This window comes from Lutra lutra, chromosome 5 (assembly GCF_902655055.1).
Source record: "Lutra lutra chromosome 5, mLutLut1.2, whole genome shotgun sequence".
Lineage (NCBI taxonomy): Eukaryota > Metazoa > Chordata > Mammalia > Carnivora > Mustelidae > Lutra > Lutra lutra.
Genome location: NC_062282.1, coordinates 43506382 through 43520544, shown reverse-complemented (window position 1 = coordinate 43520544; position 14163 = coordinate 43506382). Strand labels below are relative to the sequence as shown.

The 14163-nt window shown below is 47.9% G+C and overlaps 2 protein-coding genes across 3 annotated transcripts in view; one reads left to right on the top strand and one right to left on the bottom strand.

The window, feature by feature from the left end:
- SLC36A3 (solute carrier family 36 member 3) overlaps positions 1-11477 on the top strand; it is a 50221-nt gene extending 38744 nt beyond the window's left edge. Inside the window, exon 11 of the mRNA XM_047729562.1 lies at positions 11235-11477. Within this exon, the coding sequence (XP_047585518.1) occupies positions 11235-11304 (70 nt within the window). The 3' untranslated portion in view covers positions 11305-11477. The remainder of the gene's footprint in view (positions 1-11234) is intronic.
- Positions 398-13535, bottom strand: GM2A (ganglioside GM2 activator). Of its 2 annotated transcripts, none has more exons than XM_047729568.1 (5): positions 13240-13535; positions 7502-7663; positions 2446-2628; positions 1881-2065; positions 398-753 (listed from the first exon to the last, which is right to left on the bottom strand). In XM_047729568.1, exons 1-4 carry the CDS (start codon positions 13339-13341, stop codon positions 1910-1912), a joined length of 603 nt encoding a protein of 200 aa, XP_047585524.1. In that variant the 5' UTR covers positions 13342-13535; the 3' UTR covers positions 398-753; positions 1881-1909. The 2 variants fall into 2 exon arrangements, with proteins under 2 accessions (XP_047585524.1, XP_047585525.1); XM_047729569.1 differs by having other exon boundaries at positions 7502-7654.
- Positions 13536-14163: the final 628 nt, after the last annotated feature.

Below are 14163 nucleotides of genomic sequence, written 5' to 3'. Positions count from 1 at the left end.
TTTCTCACCCCTTCCCCACTGACACCCAGGGGAACATTGGACCCAAGAGCCTGTCATGACATGGGAAGATAGACCAACATAATGAGATGCCATTCTCAAATATGAACTGAAAACAACTGTGAGAATCAGGACAAAAAAAGCCAAAAGGGTGAAAGGCTGGCATGGTCACAGAGCAGTAAGAAAGTCAAAAAGCAAATCAAGGACATTGGATGGTGATGAGGCTGAATAAGGCAGGGATAACAAGCAACTCACAGGACAAACACAGAAGAGATGGTCCCTGGAACCACCTCAGCTCTTCTGTGCCATCACAACAAACCCTTCCACCAGGAGCAGCCCACCACTGACAAGCTCCTAAAATCCCAAGATGGACAAATATGCAGCCAAGACAAAGGAGGAGTTCTCAGCAAGTTAAAAAGCTTTATTGCCATTCCAGGCTTCAAATGAGCCCAGAAGCTGGGGTCGATCCATAGAAGCTGGGGTCGATCCATAGGTCAGTAGGCTGTGTGGAGGATGGGACGATGGCCTCTTCATGGGATCCCTTCTTGGTCCCCCCCTCTTCATGGGATCCTTGCTCCACAGAGCAGCTGCTGGTGTGTTCCAAATCTTCAGGGTTTTCCCCATTCACCCTGACAGCACTCCTAGACAGGGGCAGGCGGCCTCGTGATTCTTGCAGCTTCCATCCTGAGAGGCTGCCTCCCCCTCCCCGAGCCCTGGAAGAGCCTGGTCCATGCGTCAGACACTATGGATTTGACCCTAGGGAGGGAAAAACAGCACTGGAGGAGTTGTCTCCAGATCGAAAGGACAATGTGTATTCTTACATCAGAGGTCGCAAACCGGCCACATCGGGCCAGACTTCCCCACTGGCAAGTCTGTTTGGCCCTCTTGGCCTGCACAGTGTTTTAAAAAATAACTAGTTGCCAATATGTAAAAACTCTAAGATTTCATATAAAAGTCTGGATTTCTGGTTTCTCCAAGGAAAAAAAAAAATGGAGACTATTTGGTAATACTGGGCCCATGACATTCTCATGCAGCACCAGCTGCCCCTAAGGGCTGAGTGCACCCTCTCTAACTCAACTCACGCCCCATCAGCCCTGATAATAGTCCCAAGCTCGAGACTGGACACCAGCTGCCTTATAACAATGGATATGAGCTGCTACACAAAGGGGGGAAAAAGACGTGCCTGGAAGCAATATGTTCCTCGGGGTTGTCCTCACTGGTTTAGGTCTCGTGCTTGGCCCAGCAGGCAGCTGAGTTTGTAAACTCTCTTAAATACATACAGCATTCTTAAATACCTCTCCCAGTGAAGCCCTCCACCACGTGCCCTACCTCCCCAGGACACGCTATGCCCCGCTGTTCCTGGGCAAATCTATAAAAGAATACTGAATTAATCACAGCAGTTAATGGAGGAATAGACTAAGCTGAACTACTTCAGTCCCTTCCTTGTAAGCAGGCTTGGAGTAAAACAAAGACTGTTCATACTCTCATTCTGCTTTCAAGTCTGTGACCAAAAAAAAAAATTTTTTAAGAAAATCATGAAGATACCTCAGGAAACCAAGATTGAGTCAGTCTGAACTTGGGGTCACAAAACATATTAGTCCTATTGCTTAATTATTTAGAAAATGAGTTAAGCTCTTAGAGAGAAAATCATAGGTGTGAGAAGGAAGATGAAACGGCCGGCCTGGCAGGTCATGGGCTATCAAGAGTTTCCAAGCTCCTCCCCAGGTCAGAGCTGCCTGCCCAAGCCTAGAACGCAGGTGGCACAGAAGGATTTTCAGTGAGGAAAGTGGCATCATTGTAGAAAGGGGCTTGAAAGGGGACAGAGAGTCAGAATTTGACCTTGGCAAATGCAAGGCAGAAGAAGTGGGACATCTTCCTCATACCCTTTCATTCTGCCGTGGCTGGTGCCACTTTACTCGCCCTTCAGAGCAGCAGAGATCCTGAAACAGCCCAGACGTTTCTCACCACTGCTGAGGATGCTCTGGATGCGGTAGGTCCCGGAGCTGATCCAGCCGGGCAGCTCCATGTCAGGCAGGGTGAACTGAGACTTGGGCACTGAGTAGGTGCCCTGCGGGAAAACCAATGGAACACAGGTCAGCGGGAGCCTACTGACGGGACGCTCCTGGAGCTCTCCTGTAAGACTGCAGCCATGAACTGCCCCTCCTCCCACTCTCCTGAGTGCCACGTGAGATTAGAGATGGCTGGAGCACTACACAGCATGGAAGGTTACATCTCATGGGCACTGGAGGCCACACTGCAGCTCAAGTCACCCAGTTCACAAATGGATAAACCAAGGCCCCCCAAACATAAGCAATTCAGGATAGATCACACCAATTTTCACCCACAAACATCCAGATCTGCAGAAGGAGAATGCGAGAACCCATCTCTCCAAACCCCACATTTTTACTCCAGCCACAGAAATAATACTCTCCTTCCCTAAGTACTTACTGCTTTGAGGGGACAGTGGCAGGGAAGCCCATAGGTATGCAGGGGCTCTGGGCACGGCTGTCCGGGGGGGATGAAAACGTCTAATATTTGGCAGATGTCGTCAAAGGTGCAGCTACCAGCATGGCCCATACATGGAACTTTGACCCAGAAGCTGGCCATTTCCTTCTCTATAGTTAATTCCACCTGGTGAGAAAGAGTTTGAAACAGTATGAATTCCAAGGCAAACATCCCAGCCTCTCTATATCTCCAAAAGGTCAGCATTTTATTTTAATCAAAGAATTTTTAATCAGATGGGATCTTGGAGATATTCTGATATAGCAGTGACAATATGGTGGCACATATCCCAACAGCACCTCTTCCAGTGCCCATGGCAGGTATTAATCATTGCTGTGATTTTTTTCACCCTTCAATGAACCTCAGTCTTAGAATTCTTTAGGTAGTCACTACCATCGGTGGCACTGGATTTGCAAGGCACTTGCCATCTAACTGCTAACTGGCTAACTAGCACCATTTCCTAGACTTCTCTTCTCAGTCCAATCTTGGCTTCAGAGCCCTTGTCTGTGTAGGACCTCAGCTACTGCCAGCCAATTGGAGCAGAAACCATTTTCTATCCTTAGATCAAATTTTCTCTGTATAGCTACCAAACACAGTATTTATTCTTTAAAACATTTTAAAAATTTATTTACTTGAGAGTGAGAGCAAGAAGAGATCACAGAGAGGGAGAAGAAGACTCCCTATGGAGCAGGGAGCCTGATATGGGGCTCGATCCCAGGACTCTGGGATCATGACCTGAAGCCGAAGGCAGACACTTAACCAACTGAGCCACCCAGGCATCCCAAGAAAACAAAAGGAATTTATAGGGAGATCACTATGGGATTGATATAAAGGAAGACCTTCTTAACCATCATAGCTAGGTTACAACAGACAGAACTAACCCCCAAGAAGTGGTGGGCTCCCTGGACTCAGCTGGAGAAGCCACCAGAGGAGCCCTACAGCCAGAGAGAAGCTGGACGAGAAGATCTACAATGTGCTTCACACCTCCATGCCGTCAGGATGCTATTCCCATTCTAGAGGTTGCGGCTGACCTAGAAGTGGCCAGGATTTCAACGCAGACAGTCCCAGCTGTGCCGGATGTGTGCCAGGCATTCACTGAGGGAGTTGTCTCTCTTGACCATATCCGTGCCCTCAACCCCCCAAAACATATCAAGGGAAAATAGCAAGGAAAGGGCAGGAGGATGTTAGCTCACTTGAGCATCTGACCCCTTGTGGGTGTTATGGCAGGAAACCACAATTTTAAGACACTTTTCAGTTCTGACATCCTAGCAATTCCATATTTCCCAGCCTCCAGGCTCACTTGACTTAGGACTTTTCTGTTTGAGACAAACCCTGGAGGGCTCGGGCTGGCTCTCCAGGCTGTGGACTCAGTCTCCCAACTGCCATAGATGTCATAATCCAGGAGGAAGGGAGATGTCAGTATACTCTGGATGCTAAGAGGACAAACTCAAATCGTCTCCTTCACTGACATCCTCCCGCTCTGCTGATGCACACAGTATCCCCCACGCCCCACTCACACACACCCCTCCCAGCCCTCCTCTCTGCTCTCCTGCCAAGCCTGTTCCAGCCCCTCTGCCAAGGAAGAACCACAGGGCCTGGGTTAGAAAGTTATTCCTGCCACTTTCCAGTATTTTGCCCTTGCCTGGAGCCACTTCTCTCAGTTTCCATTCCCTTACCTCAAAAGCAGGATATGTCTGCCTCTCTTACAAGATCCCATCGAGTGAGACAGTGCCCATAAAACACTTGGCACAGTGTCTGAGAGCCAAACATTAACTCCTGTAGGACTATCTGTCCTCCCTTCTCCCTCAGCCAATACTGTCTCCCCTCCCCTTGTTTCACCAATATCCCAAGGAAAATGGTTGAGTCAGTTATGCCCTAAGCAGAAAAGCCCAGATGAGGGGACCAGTGGGGGCCAAGTCCTGCCTGGTGTCCTCCCATGTGGGGCTGTATCTACCAGGAGCCATGCCTCCCCCACCCAGGACAAGCACAGCATCAGTGGTACTCAGTGGCGATGCATGGAAGGGGGGACAACAGGCACTTCTGAGGCAGCAGTCACGCCTATCATTTGGGGACTGCAAACCATGGCTCATTTCCCAGCCCTTGTTCTCAACCGACTTGCTCTCATGGCTCAGGAAAGCACTCAAGGCTGGGTAAAAAGGTACCATAAATCTCTCTAGCCCAAGACTTCTGTTGCAGTTAGGTAGCTCAATCTAAATAAACTTCTGTCATGGAACCTGTCCCGACAACAAGACAGACAGAGGCACTGACAGGTAATCAAGACAGGAGCCCTGCACCTGCCAGGACCCATAAGCAAGTCCCTTCCCCATCAGGTCTCCACTCCTCCATCCTAACAATGGAATAATTGGATCTCACGATCTCAAAGACACTGACCCGTTGTGACATCCTAAGAGTAAAAATTTCTTACAGGTTAAAATGATTTCTCTTGGCCTCTCCCACCTGGATAGGCACACAGAAGCTCTAGATAAAGACACACTGATAGGAAGTGAAGGGGAGTCATGTGATGCCCTGGGAAGGGGGCAGTTATAAAGGCCACAGGCCTCAGGCAGGGGCACTGCAGGTACATGATTTTAGAGGGGAAAAAAGCCAAACCATCAGGCCTGAAAGCCATGTCTAAAAGCCCCACATAAGGCTAAATGCCAAATAAAACAGCAATTTATGATTCTTGAGGATGGGAAAACCAGGGTCCCGGAGGCTGGAACTTGAGAGAGGGCCCACAGAAGGGAGTTGTAAATTATTCCAGATCCTATGAAGCAAGTCAAAAGAGGAAAAGGGAGCTCCTGGGTGGCCCCTAGCTCCTGGCTCATGGAATTTGGGACACCAAATTGCTGCTGGGGTTAAGTCCATCCAGGTCCAAGATGAGACTCTGCATTAAAAAAATTCCACCTCAGCAAGGTCAGAGGAAGAGAGGATGTGTTGGTTCTCCAGCTAATGGGCCGTGGGTCTGGAACACTCACTCTCCTCTCTAGGCCTCAGTAACAAGAGGTGGAAGCCATTGAGGCCTCCAAGCTCATAAGGGGCTGGAGTCCTGACACTCTCTCAAAAGGGGGTCTCTGCTGAGCAAGGGAAAGTTCTGGAGCATTCTCCTCCAACCATATCAGCCGCTAAGTCCACCTCCCTGCCTGAAAGAGTTGAGGAACAGGGAACAATACAACATAAGGACACCCAGCCTTGAATGTGCTGATAACCACGTGACCTGGGGCAAGTTGCACCCTTCTATGAGCCTCAGTGTCCCTTATCTGTAAAACGAGGCTAATCATCTTTTTTCCTACACATGTGTTCAGTGGCTTTCATTTAATAGCTAATATGCACATTACCTGAAAAGTAAAAGAACGAAACTAAAAATAACAGAGGAGAAATGTAGGGTAAAGGGAACCTGAGCACGGTTTTTAAAAAGTGCAATGGCCCAAATATTTGACAGGTAATTAAGGAATAGGAAAGGGGGTGGTGGTGTCCATCTTAATAGTCTTCGAAGAAGCCAAGAAAAGCAGGCTGGGGGCAGAAGGAGATTGTGAGTTTTTTCCTTCCAAGTCAGATGCACAGTGTCACAGAAATGCCAGCATTTTGCCTAACGATGGCATGAGAGCACCTGCCAGAGAGTTCTGCACCCCAGACCCAGCAGGAACATGGAAATGGCATTTGTGTGACCCTGCTAGATTATCAGTTGAAGTTCAGCTAAAAAAAAAAAAAAAAAAAATGCAATGATCTCGCCTGGAAAAGACTTAGAAGGAGGTACCAAGGAAGGCAGGGCCCTAGAGCAGTCCACACACAGCCGGGGCTTCTGTCTGGGTCCCGGGGTGGCAGGAAAAGACACTAATTGAACAATTAACAAGAGTTAACATTTTCTGAGCAGGTCTTGTGGGCCAGGCCCTATGCAAAGTACTCTCCACATTATTAATCCAGCAATTGTCCACAAGAAACCTACGAGATAGAGGCTGTGATTCGGGCAAGTTGAAGGGTAGTTACAGGGATAGATTCCAAATCAAAAACCTTTCAAAGAATCAGAATAAAACTGGGGCCAGAGTAGAGCTGCAATAGGACAAGCAGAAGGGCATATAAGAATATGCTATAAAGGCAGCAATTCAAAGTAGTGAGAAGGATGACAATGTATGGTGTTAAATAGATAATGAAAAGCCTTTATTGTTCTGAAAAAGTATGGAAATAGCCACCCCCAACAGAGGAAACAGACATGATCAAACTGGTCAATCTCAAAGGAAACACAAAGGGCAAAAAAATTAATGAAAAGATATCAAACCTCCCCAGGGATGACATAAAATAGTGGAAAACGTTATTAGAAAATGCTCAGAATCAAGAGATGTGTGGAAAAGGCAAATCTGTTGGAGAGCGTACATGGATTCAAATATCTGGAGGCACCAGAAAGACCTAAAAAGTCTGTGTCTAGGTAATCAGAGAAGGACAAAAAGATACATTACAAGGATAATTTCAGCAAAGGTGTTTCTAACAGCCAAAAAATAAAACCAAACAGACAAAAAACTACCACAGAAACAAACTATATGTCTGATAACAGATTTGTTAAGTACACCAGGACAGACCTACAGTCTCACTCCCTCTCTGGAAATCAATAAAGTCTTTAAAGTATATGTGTGTTATATGTGATTGATTGGGGGACAGTTCCAAAGCCTTGCCTACCAAATGTTAAAAGTGTTTACCCCTATCACTGGGTAGTGAGATTTCAGGTGATATATTTCTCTCCACCTTTTGGCAATTTGTGATTTCCAAAGTGACTAGATGTCACTTATGAAGTGATGTGTCTGTTTTATAATTAACAACAGCACCACAACAACACTGCCCGACTGGGGCTGTTAGACAGTCTATGCATCTATACATCCTTTGTTGCTCTGCGAAATCGGGATTGCACAATTACCCACAGGTCCCTGAACATACATCCTTTAGGGCCCCTGCCATATGGCCCCCCGCACCTTCCCTCCAGCACCTCCCCAACCATGCCCATGCCCAGGCTCACCTTCAGAGGACTGCTGAGGGGGACACGGATCTGGAACTCGGCGCTGATAGTCACGTTCCCAGGAAAGTTAATGGGGTCAGGTTCCAGAGTCATGCTTTTGAGCAGCACAGGGTCCCTCCTGCCATTGCAGTTCTCCCAGGAAAATCTACCTATCTGGGATGGCCAAGGAAAAATCAGGCAGAAAGAAAAGAAGCATTGACAAAAGGAACCTTCTTCGCAGGTCAGAAGCGTCAACAGAACAGGCTACTGTGGGTGTGACACTGGGCGAGGTACCTCCCCACCCTGAGCTTTACCTGCAAGTCTGTACCTAGAAGCCCAGGATAACACTTGCGGTCCCCATTTCCTGGTTAGTACTATACTAAAAGATTCCAAAAACATAATCTCCCAAAAGTGTGCTGTAAACTATAAAGCGCAATATACCAGACCTTGAGCTTCAAAACAGGTGACTAACCACATCTACCCTTTGTAGGTACCTTCTCTGATCTCCCACTCCCGGCCCCCCACCCCTCTCCAGCCAGTCCTGGTATCTCCTTAGAGAGAAGCTCCCAGAGGATTCACCTTTGCAGCCTCATGCCCAGGACCTTATTCATGTCATACCCCATGCCCAATCCATGGCCAGGAATAATAGGAAACTTTTCACAATGGGAAACCCCACCCTCAAGGAGTATGCAATCAGCCCAGGAAGGTAATAGGACATACACAGAGAGACCCCCAGTGGGGCGCTTGTTGATAAACCCTAGTGAACAAGCTTCCCCAGTCCTAACTAGTGCTTCCTGCCCCCCATCCCATTGCCCATGCCCTGCCCCATCTGAATCACCTTCCTGGCCTCTGCTCAGCCACTTCCTCCTCTTCTCCACATCCCCCAGAGGTCTTAGAATCCCACCATCTTGTCTGGCTACACAAGACTGCTGACTCCCCACTCCCACAGAACCCTGCTTACTTGTCCATGATCTTTAACACTTTCTATATCAGGCAGACTCTGCCCACCCACTCACCCCTTTCCCACCCCCCTAAAGGCCATCTAAGAGACACTTCAGGCACTCCCACCATGCACATCCCATCTTAGAAGGAAACCCAGCCAGCCCCACACCCCCGAGCTCACCCCATTGTCAACACAGCCAACTGAGCTGAAAGGAAACACCTAACCCAAGCTAGGCTGACAGATTCTCTCTGCCTCTGGGACATGGAGGTTGAGACAAAAATCACTTATAGGACTTTGTGCTGTTATTGGGTGATAACCTTTGGCATGAGGCCAGAATACCTAGACCTGTGACTCATGACCAAGCCAAAGTTTGGGAAGAGACAAGAACTAAGGGCTCTGCTGGTCTCTGGGGGAGAGAACAGAGGTGTCCCCACCCCACCCGCACCCCTGTCTAACCAGGCAGTACAGAGTAGCAGTGGAAGGCATGACTCTGGAGGGTGATATAGGGTACATCAGAGCTTTAGTCAACAAGCGTGGCTCAGCCACCATATCACATGATTCCGTGAGCCCGTTTCCCCTTTGGCACCTCAATTTCCACATCTTTGAAGTGAAGGCTTTATACTTTCCTCTTAGGGCGATTGTGAGGATGAGCACGAGCATGAGAGCTTCATGCTCTTAACACAGTGCCAGGCCCAAAGCTGGACTGGCTCACAGAATGAAAGCCAGGATGTGGCCCAGCCTCCACTTCCTGCCATTACTTCTGTGAGATTCCTTGGATACCTGGAGTAAACTTCCCTTTATTTGAGCTTCTTGGAATGGGTTTCTGTCCCTTGGAATGAAATGTCATGACATGAGTAAGAAAAATAGGACAGGGTCTGATTCATGCCTGCATGCCCCACAGCCCCTCACACAGGGCAGGTACCAGTAAAGATTTCCTTCAGTATTCATCCCACAAATACTTAAGGAGCAATGATCATGGGCCCTGGGCTAAGTCTGTATTAATAGTGGTAAACAATTAGAAACGTTCTTGCCCTGGGGCGCCTGGGAGGCTCAGTCCTTAAGCATCTGCCTTCAGCCTGGGTCATGATCCCAGGGTTCTGGGATTGAGCCCTGCATCAGGCTCCTTGCTCAGTGGGGAGCCTGCCTCTCCTTCTCCCACTCCCCCTGCTTGTGTTCCCTCTCTCGCTGTCTCTCTCTCTCTCTCTCTATCTATCTCTATCTCTCGGTCAAATAAATAAATAAATCTTTAAAAAAAAAAAAAAAAGAAAGAAAGAAATGTTCTTGCTCTGCCTCAAGGAGCTTAAAGTCTAATGCCAATAAATATTACCCACCATGATTTCTGAGAGCCAGAAAAGAAACGCACAGAGGTCATGTTGAGAGTAACAAAGGGCTTACTTAAATACTTAAATAAGTCGGTAAGGAAATGATACTTAAGCCGGACTCCTGCAGGATGAGGAGTCAGCCATGTAAGTACAGAGAGAAAGAATGTTCTCTCCAGACAGAGACAGCATGGGCAAAGGCCCTGTGGTAGGAATTTTAGCTGGTCTGGGCACTACAGGAAGGCTATAGGGCCAGGTGTAGTAGATGAATGACATGGATGAGGCTAGAGGGATGGCAAAGTCATTTAATGTATGACCTCGTAGGTCATAACTGGGACCCTGGACTTACTATATTGCAATGGAACCCCTCTGCAAGAGAGTGCCACACTCTGGTTTATGGTTGAGAATGGATTGGAGAGGGACAAGTGGATTGTCCAATCCAATGGATTGGAACAGGGAGACCAGTTCGGAGGCCGCTGTCGAATGAAAGAATGCCTGGACTTAAGAGTTGGGCTGAAGGGTTGGTAAGGAGGACTAGCCATTTTCTGGGGCTGCTTTCACAGATTCTTAGGCAACCTGCTTCACATCAAGGACTCCTTCCAGGTTGGGGCAGGTATCCGGAGTGTCCTGCTAGAGATGAAAAATTCCCTCCCTTCTCCCAAGCTCCCTGTCCTTCAGGTCCTGGGGGAGGCATAACAACGCAGTTTCCCAGTGCCCGACTAGAGGTTTCTGTGGCAGTGATTTCTGCAGCTGGGTCCAGCCTCATCTGGAAACAGAGGCAGGAAGGATTAGCAATGCTCACTACGAGCCAGACCCAGCACAGGAGTTCCTCTTATCTGTGCAGGATACGTCCCAAGATCCCCAGTGGATGCCTGAAAACACAGACGACACTGAACCCCATAAAACCCTATATAGTCTATGTTTTTTTCTATGCATATTTTTTATACATCCTTATGATCAAGTTTAATTTATAAAATGGGTACCATAAGAGATTAACAACCATAACTAATATGAAACAGAACCATCATAATCATAACAAAAGTTATGTGAATGTAGTCTCTCTCTTTCTCAAAATATCTTACTATACTACACTCAGTGCTTTTTCTTGTTGATGGTGTGAGACGAGAAAGTGCCTGTCTAATGAGATGAGGGGAAGGGAATGACACAGGCATTGTGATATAATATTAGGCTACTATTAAACTTCCAATGATGTCAGAGAGGATCATCTGCTCCCAGACTGCGCATCCAGGCCACAGAGAGCAAAACCACGGGTAAGGGGGAGACCACTGTATTTACCACTCCCAGGAGAGTCCAATACGTGGGAAGAGGGAACATAGGGCAGAGGAGAAAGACACAGGTCTGGAGGCAAAAATACAGGTAGACATCACAGACCTCGGTGCCAATCACCCCTCAGCTGAGACCATGGGTAAGTTACCCTCTTGAGGTTTGGTGTCCACATCTATTAAATGGGCACAATTATATCTTCTCACAGGGCTACTGGGAAAAAGAGAAGTCTGTACAGAAAATACAGGTCATCATTCCTCAAGACTATTAAACCATGAAAACACAAGACTGAGAAGCTGTCACAGACCAGAAGAGCCTGGGGAGATCTGATGAGAAATGTACTGTGGAGCCCTGGACTGGATCCTGGAACAGAAAAAGGACATTCATGGGAAAACTGGTAAAATCCAAATAAAGTCTGGATCTAGTTCATGGTGATGAACCAATGTTAGTTTGTCAGTTCAGACAAATGCACAATGGTAATAGAAGATGTTAACATTAGGGGAAATGGGATGAGGAGTTTATGAGAATCCATACTCTCTCTGCACTTTTCTATAAATCTAAAATCATTCCCCCAGAAATGCCTGGGTGGCTTGGTCAGTTAAGCATCTGCCTTCAGCTCAGGTCATGATCTCAGGGTCCTGGGATCAAGCCCCACATTGGGCTTCTTGCTCAACCGGGAGCCAGCTTCTCCCTCTGCCTGTCACTCCCCCTGCTTATGCTCTCTCTCTTGTTCTCTCTCTGACGGATAAATAAATAAAACCTTAAAAAAAAAAAAAAAGAAAGCATTCCCCCACAAAAGTTTATTAGGAATAAAAGCACACAGCTCAACATGTTGCACAGAGTATGCGCACAATAAATGACAGTCATTATACAGTGTCAACGAGTCTATTAAGCACATACTGTATGCCTAGCACGGGATTAGACAATCTCGCCCCCGTCTAATGCTGGCCACAGTCCAGTGACACGAGACTGGTTAATGCCAGAAAAGGAAATAAAATTCAGGTTTCCAAATGCTTAAATGCTCACTGTCACCCACTACCTTTATCTGGCCCATGGTCTCAGGCATAGGGCTCTGAATCACCATGAGCCCAGAGAAAACAAAGTGCCTCTTGCCGCACAGTGAATGGTGTGCGGGCCCATATCCTATAGGGGCCTGAGCGAGGTGGGTGAACTCTATGATACCTCAGGGCCTCCCCAAAACAGCTGATCTATCTAAAGCCCTCTGGTCTGGGATGACAACCATGGCCAAGACATATAAGAGAATGGGAATGTAGGGCAAGTTGGAGCTCTAACCAGACTCCACCTCATAGCGGTCAGCCCTGGAACCAAGAGAAACATTCTCAGCCTACACCTGGGGTCAAACTGGGAATCCTCTGGGCAAATAAGGCCAACAGGTCCTTATGCCTTCATTCAACAGGAAAAATAAAATGGGACCCCTTGCCCCTGGGGCAGGATGAGGCCAAGCCTACTGGCTTGTATCACTTTATTTGCCTAAGATTTTAGAGCCTTTCTATCCACAAAAGCATTTCCTTTCACTCACATCCTTCTGAGAAAGGCAAGTTGGTATCATCATGCCCATCTGTGTCTTGCCCACAGCTATGCAGCAAAGAGGCAATGGAACTAGGCTCCTCCAGATCCCAGAATGACAGAACTTCCCTTTTCCAAGGGTCTGGAGCATGGGGTGAGTGAAAAGTGGAGGAAGCTGGAGACTCTTTGTGGCCTGTAACTAGCAGTGGGTCACAGGGTTGGATCTCGAGCACGGGAAGAACAAGCCTCTCAAATCCACCCACCCATCAGGACAAGCTGAGACACAGATCAGTACAGAGGGGAAGGGATGGGTGCCAGGTCTTTTTATGGGTGGTGAAAGGGAGCGGGCAGGTAAACAAGGTTGAGTCTCTGGGCCTGGGAGCAGTTCCTTAGCCTTGCAGTTCTGCCAAATTTCACTCAAATGTTCAGGAAGAAGAGGATAAGAGAGTAGAGACCTGAGGGAGATTAACCCTTCCCAAATGTCTGGAGCAGTCCACCTTCACTGCCCAGATGAGCTAACCAAAACTCGGAGAGAGAAAAGGACCCACTCACAGTCCCACAGTTAGTGACTTTAGGAGCCTCTACAAAAGAGAAGGAATTCTAGACACCTGAGTAGTCACCCCCATAATCCCACCCCAACTGGGCCGGCAAGCTGGAAGCAGCCACCAGAGGAAACGGGGGCTCACCGGGTTCACCGGAACGCGAACGGGGACGTGTGCATGGGCCGCAGGGCCGGCGAGAAGTAGGCCCAAGGCCATCAGAAGAGGAGCCTGCATCTTCAGCATCATCGCAAACAGTGGGTCTGCGCGGGTCTACTAGGTCTGTGGCAGTAGCGTCTCCTTTAAATGCTTGCCTTCCCTGATTATGCAAAGCTGGTCATTGCTATGCAAAACAGCGGTGGCCACTTCAGGTTTGCTCCGCCCCGTGGGGGATGGGAGATTTCAAGGCCTGGTGCTCTACGGACCTCTCCTGACTCCAGCCGGACTGAGGCTCCGCCTTCAGCCCCTCCCTCTGGGCGTGGGCGTCAAGCCCCTCCTTCTGACTGGCAACCGCGGAGTCAGATGACGAAGGGGCGGGGCCTAGGGCGGGGCCAGAGCACGGGGGCGGGGAGGAGCTGCTCTTCCTAAACCCACACAGGCAGTGACCATCCCTGCCTGAAAAGCATTTTTGTTTTCAAACCCGGATACATTCCTTGACTAAATGTCACCCTCCCTGTCCCTGTTAACGCTCTCCTGTATCGTGTTATGAATCACTGTGTCTTTTTAATGATTATAATCATAATTGTAATAACCGATAGTAAGTGCTTTAATGCATGCTAAGCACTGTTAAACACCGATGAGGGAATCTTTTTTTTTTTTTTTTTGCCCCATGTTACCACTGAGGAAAACACACACAGTGAGGTTAGCTTTGCCAAGGTCACAAAGCTAGAAAGTGATAGAGCAAGGATTCTGCTTATATAGCCCACAGCCAAGATTTTGTTAAGTTATAATGCTTTGTAGTTGAGTTTTGCTTTTTAAAAAAGCAATAGAGATATTATTCCTGTCGAATCACCACTAAGTTGTAAACCCTAGAAGGAGTGGAGCTATGACTTTTGGTCCCTAACGTGACTT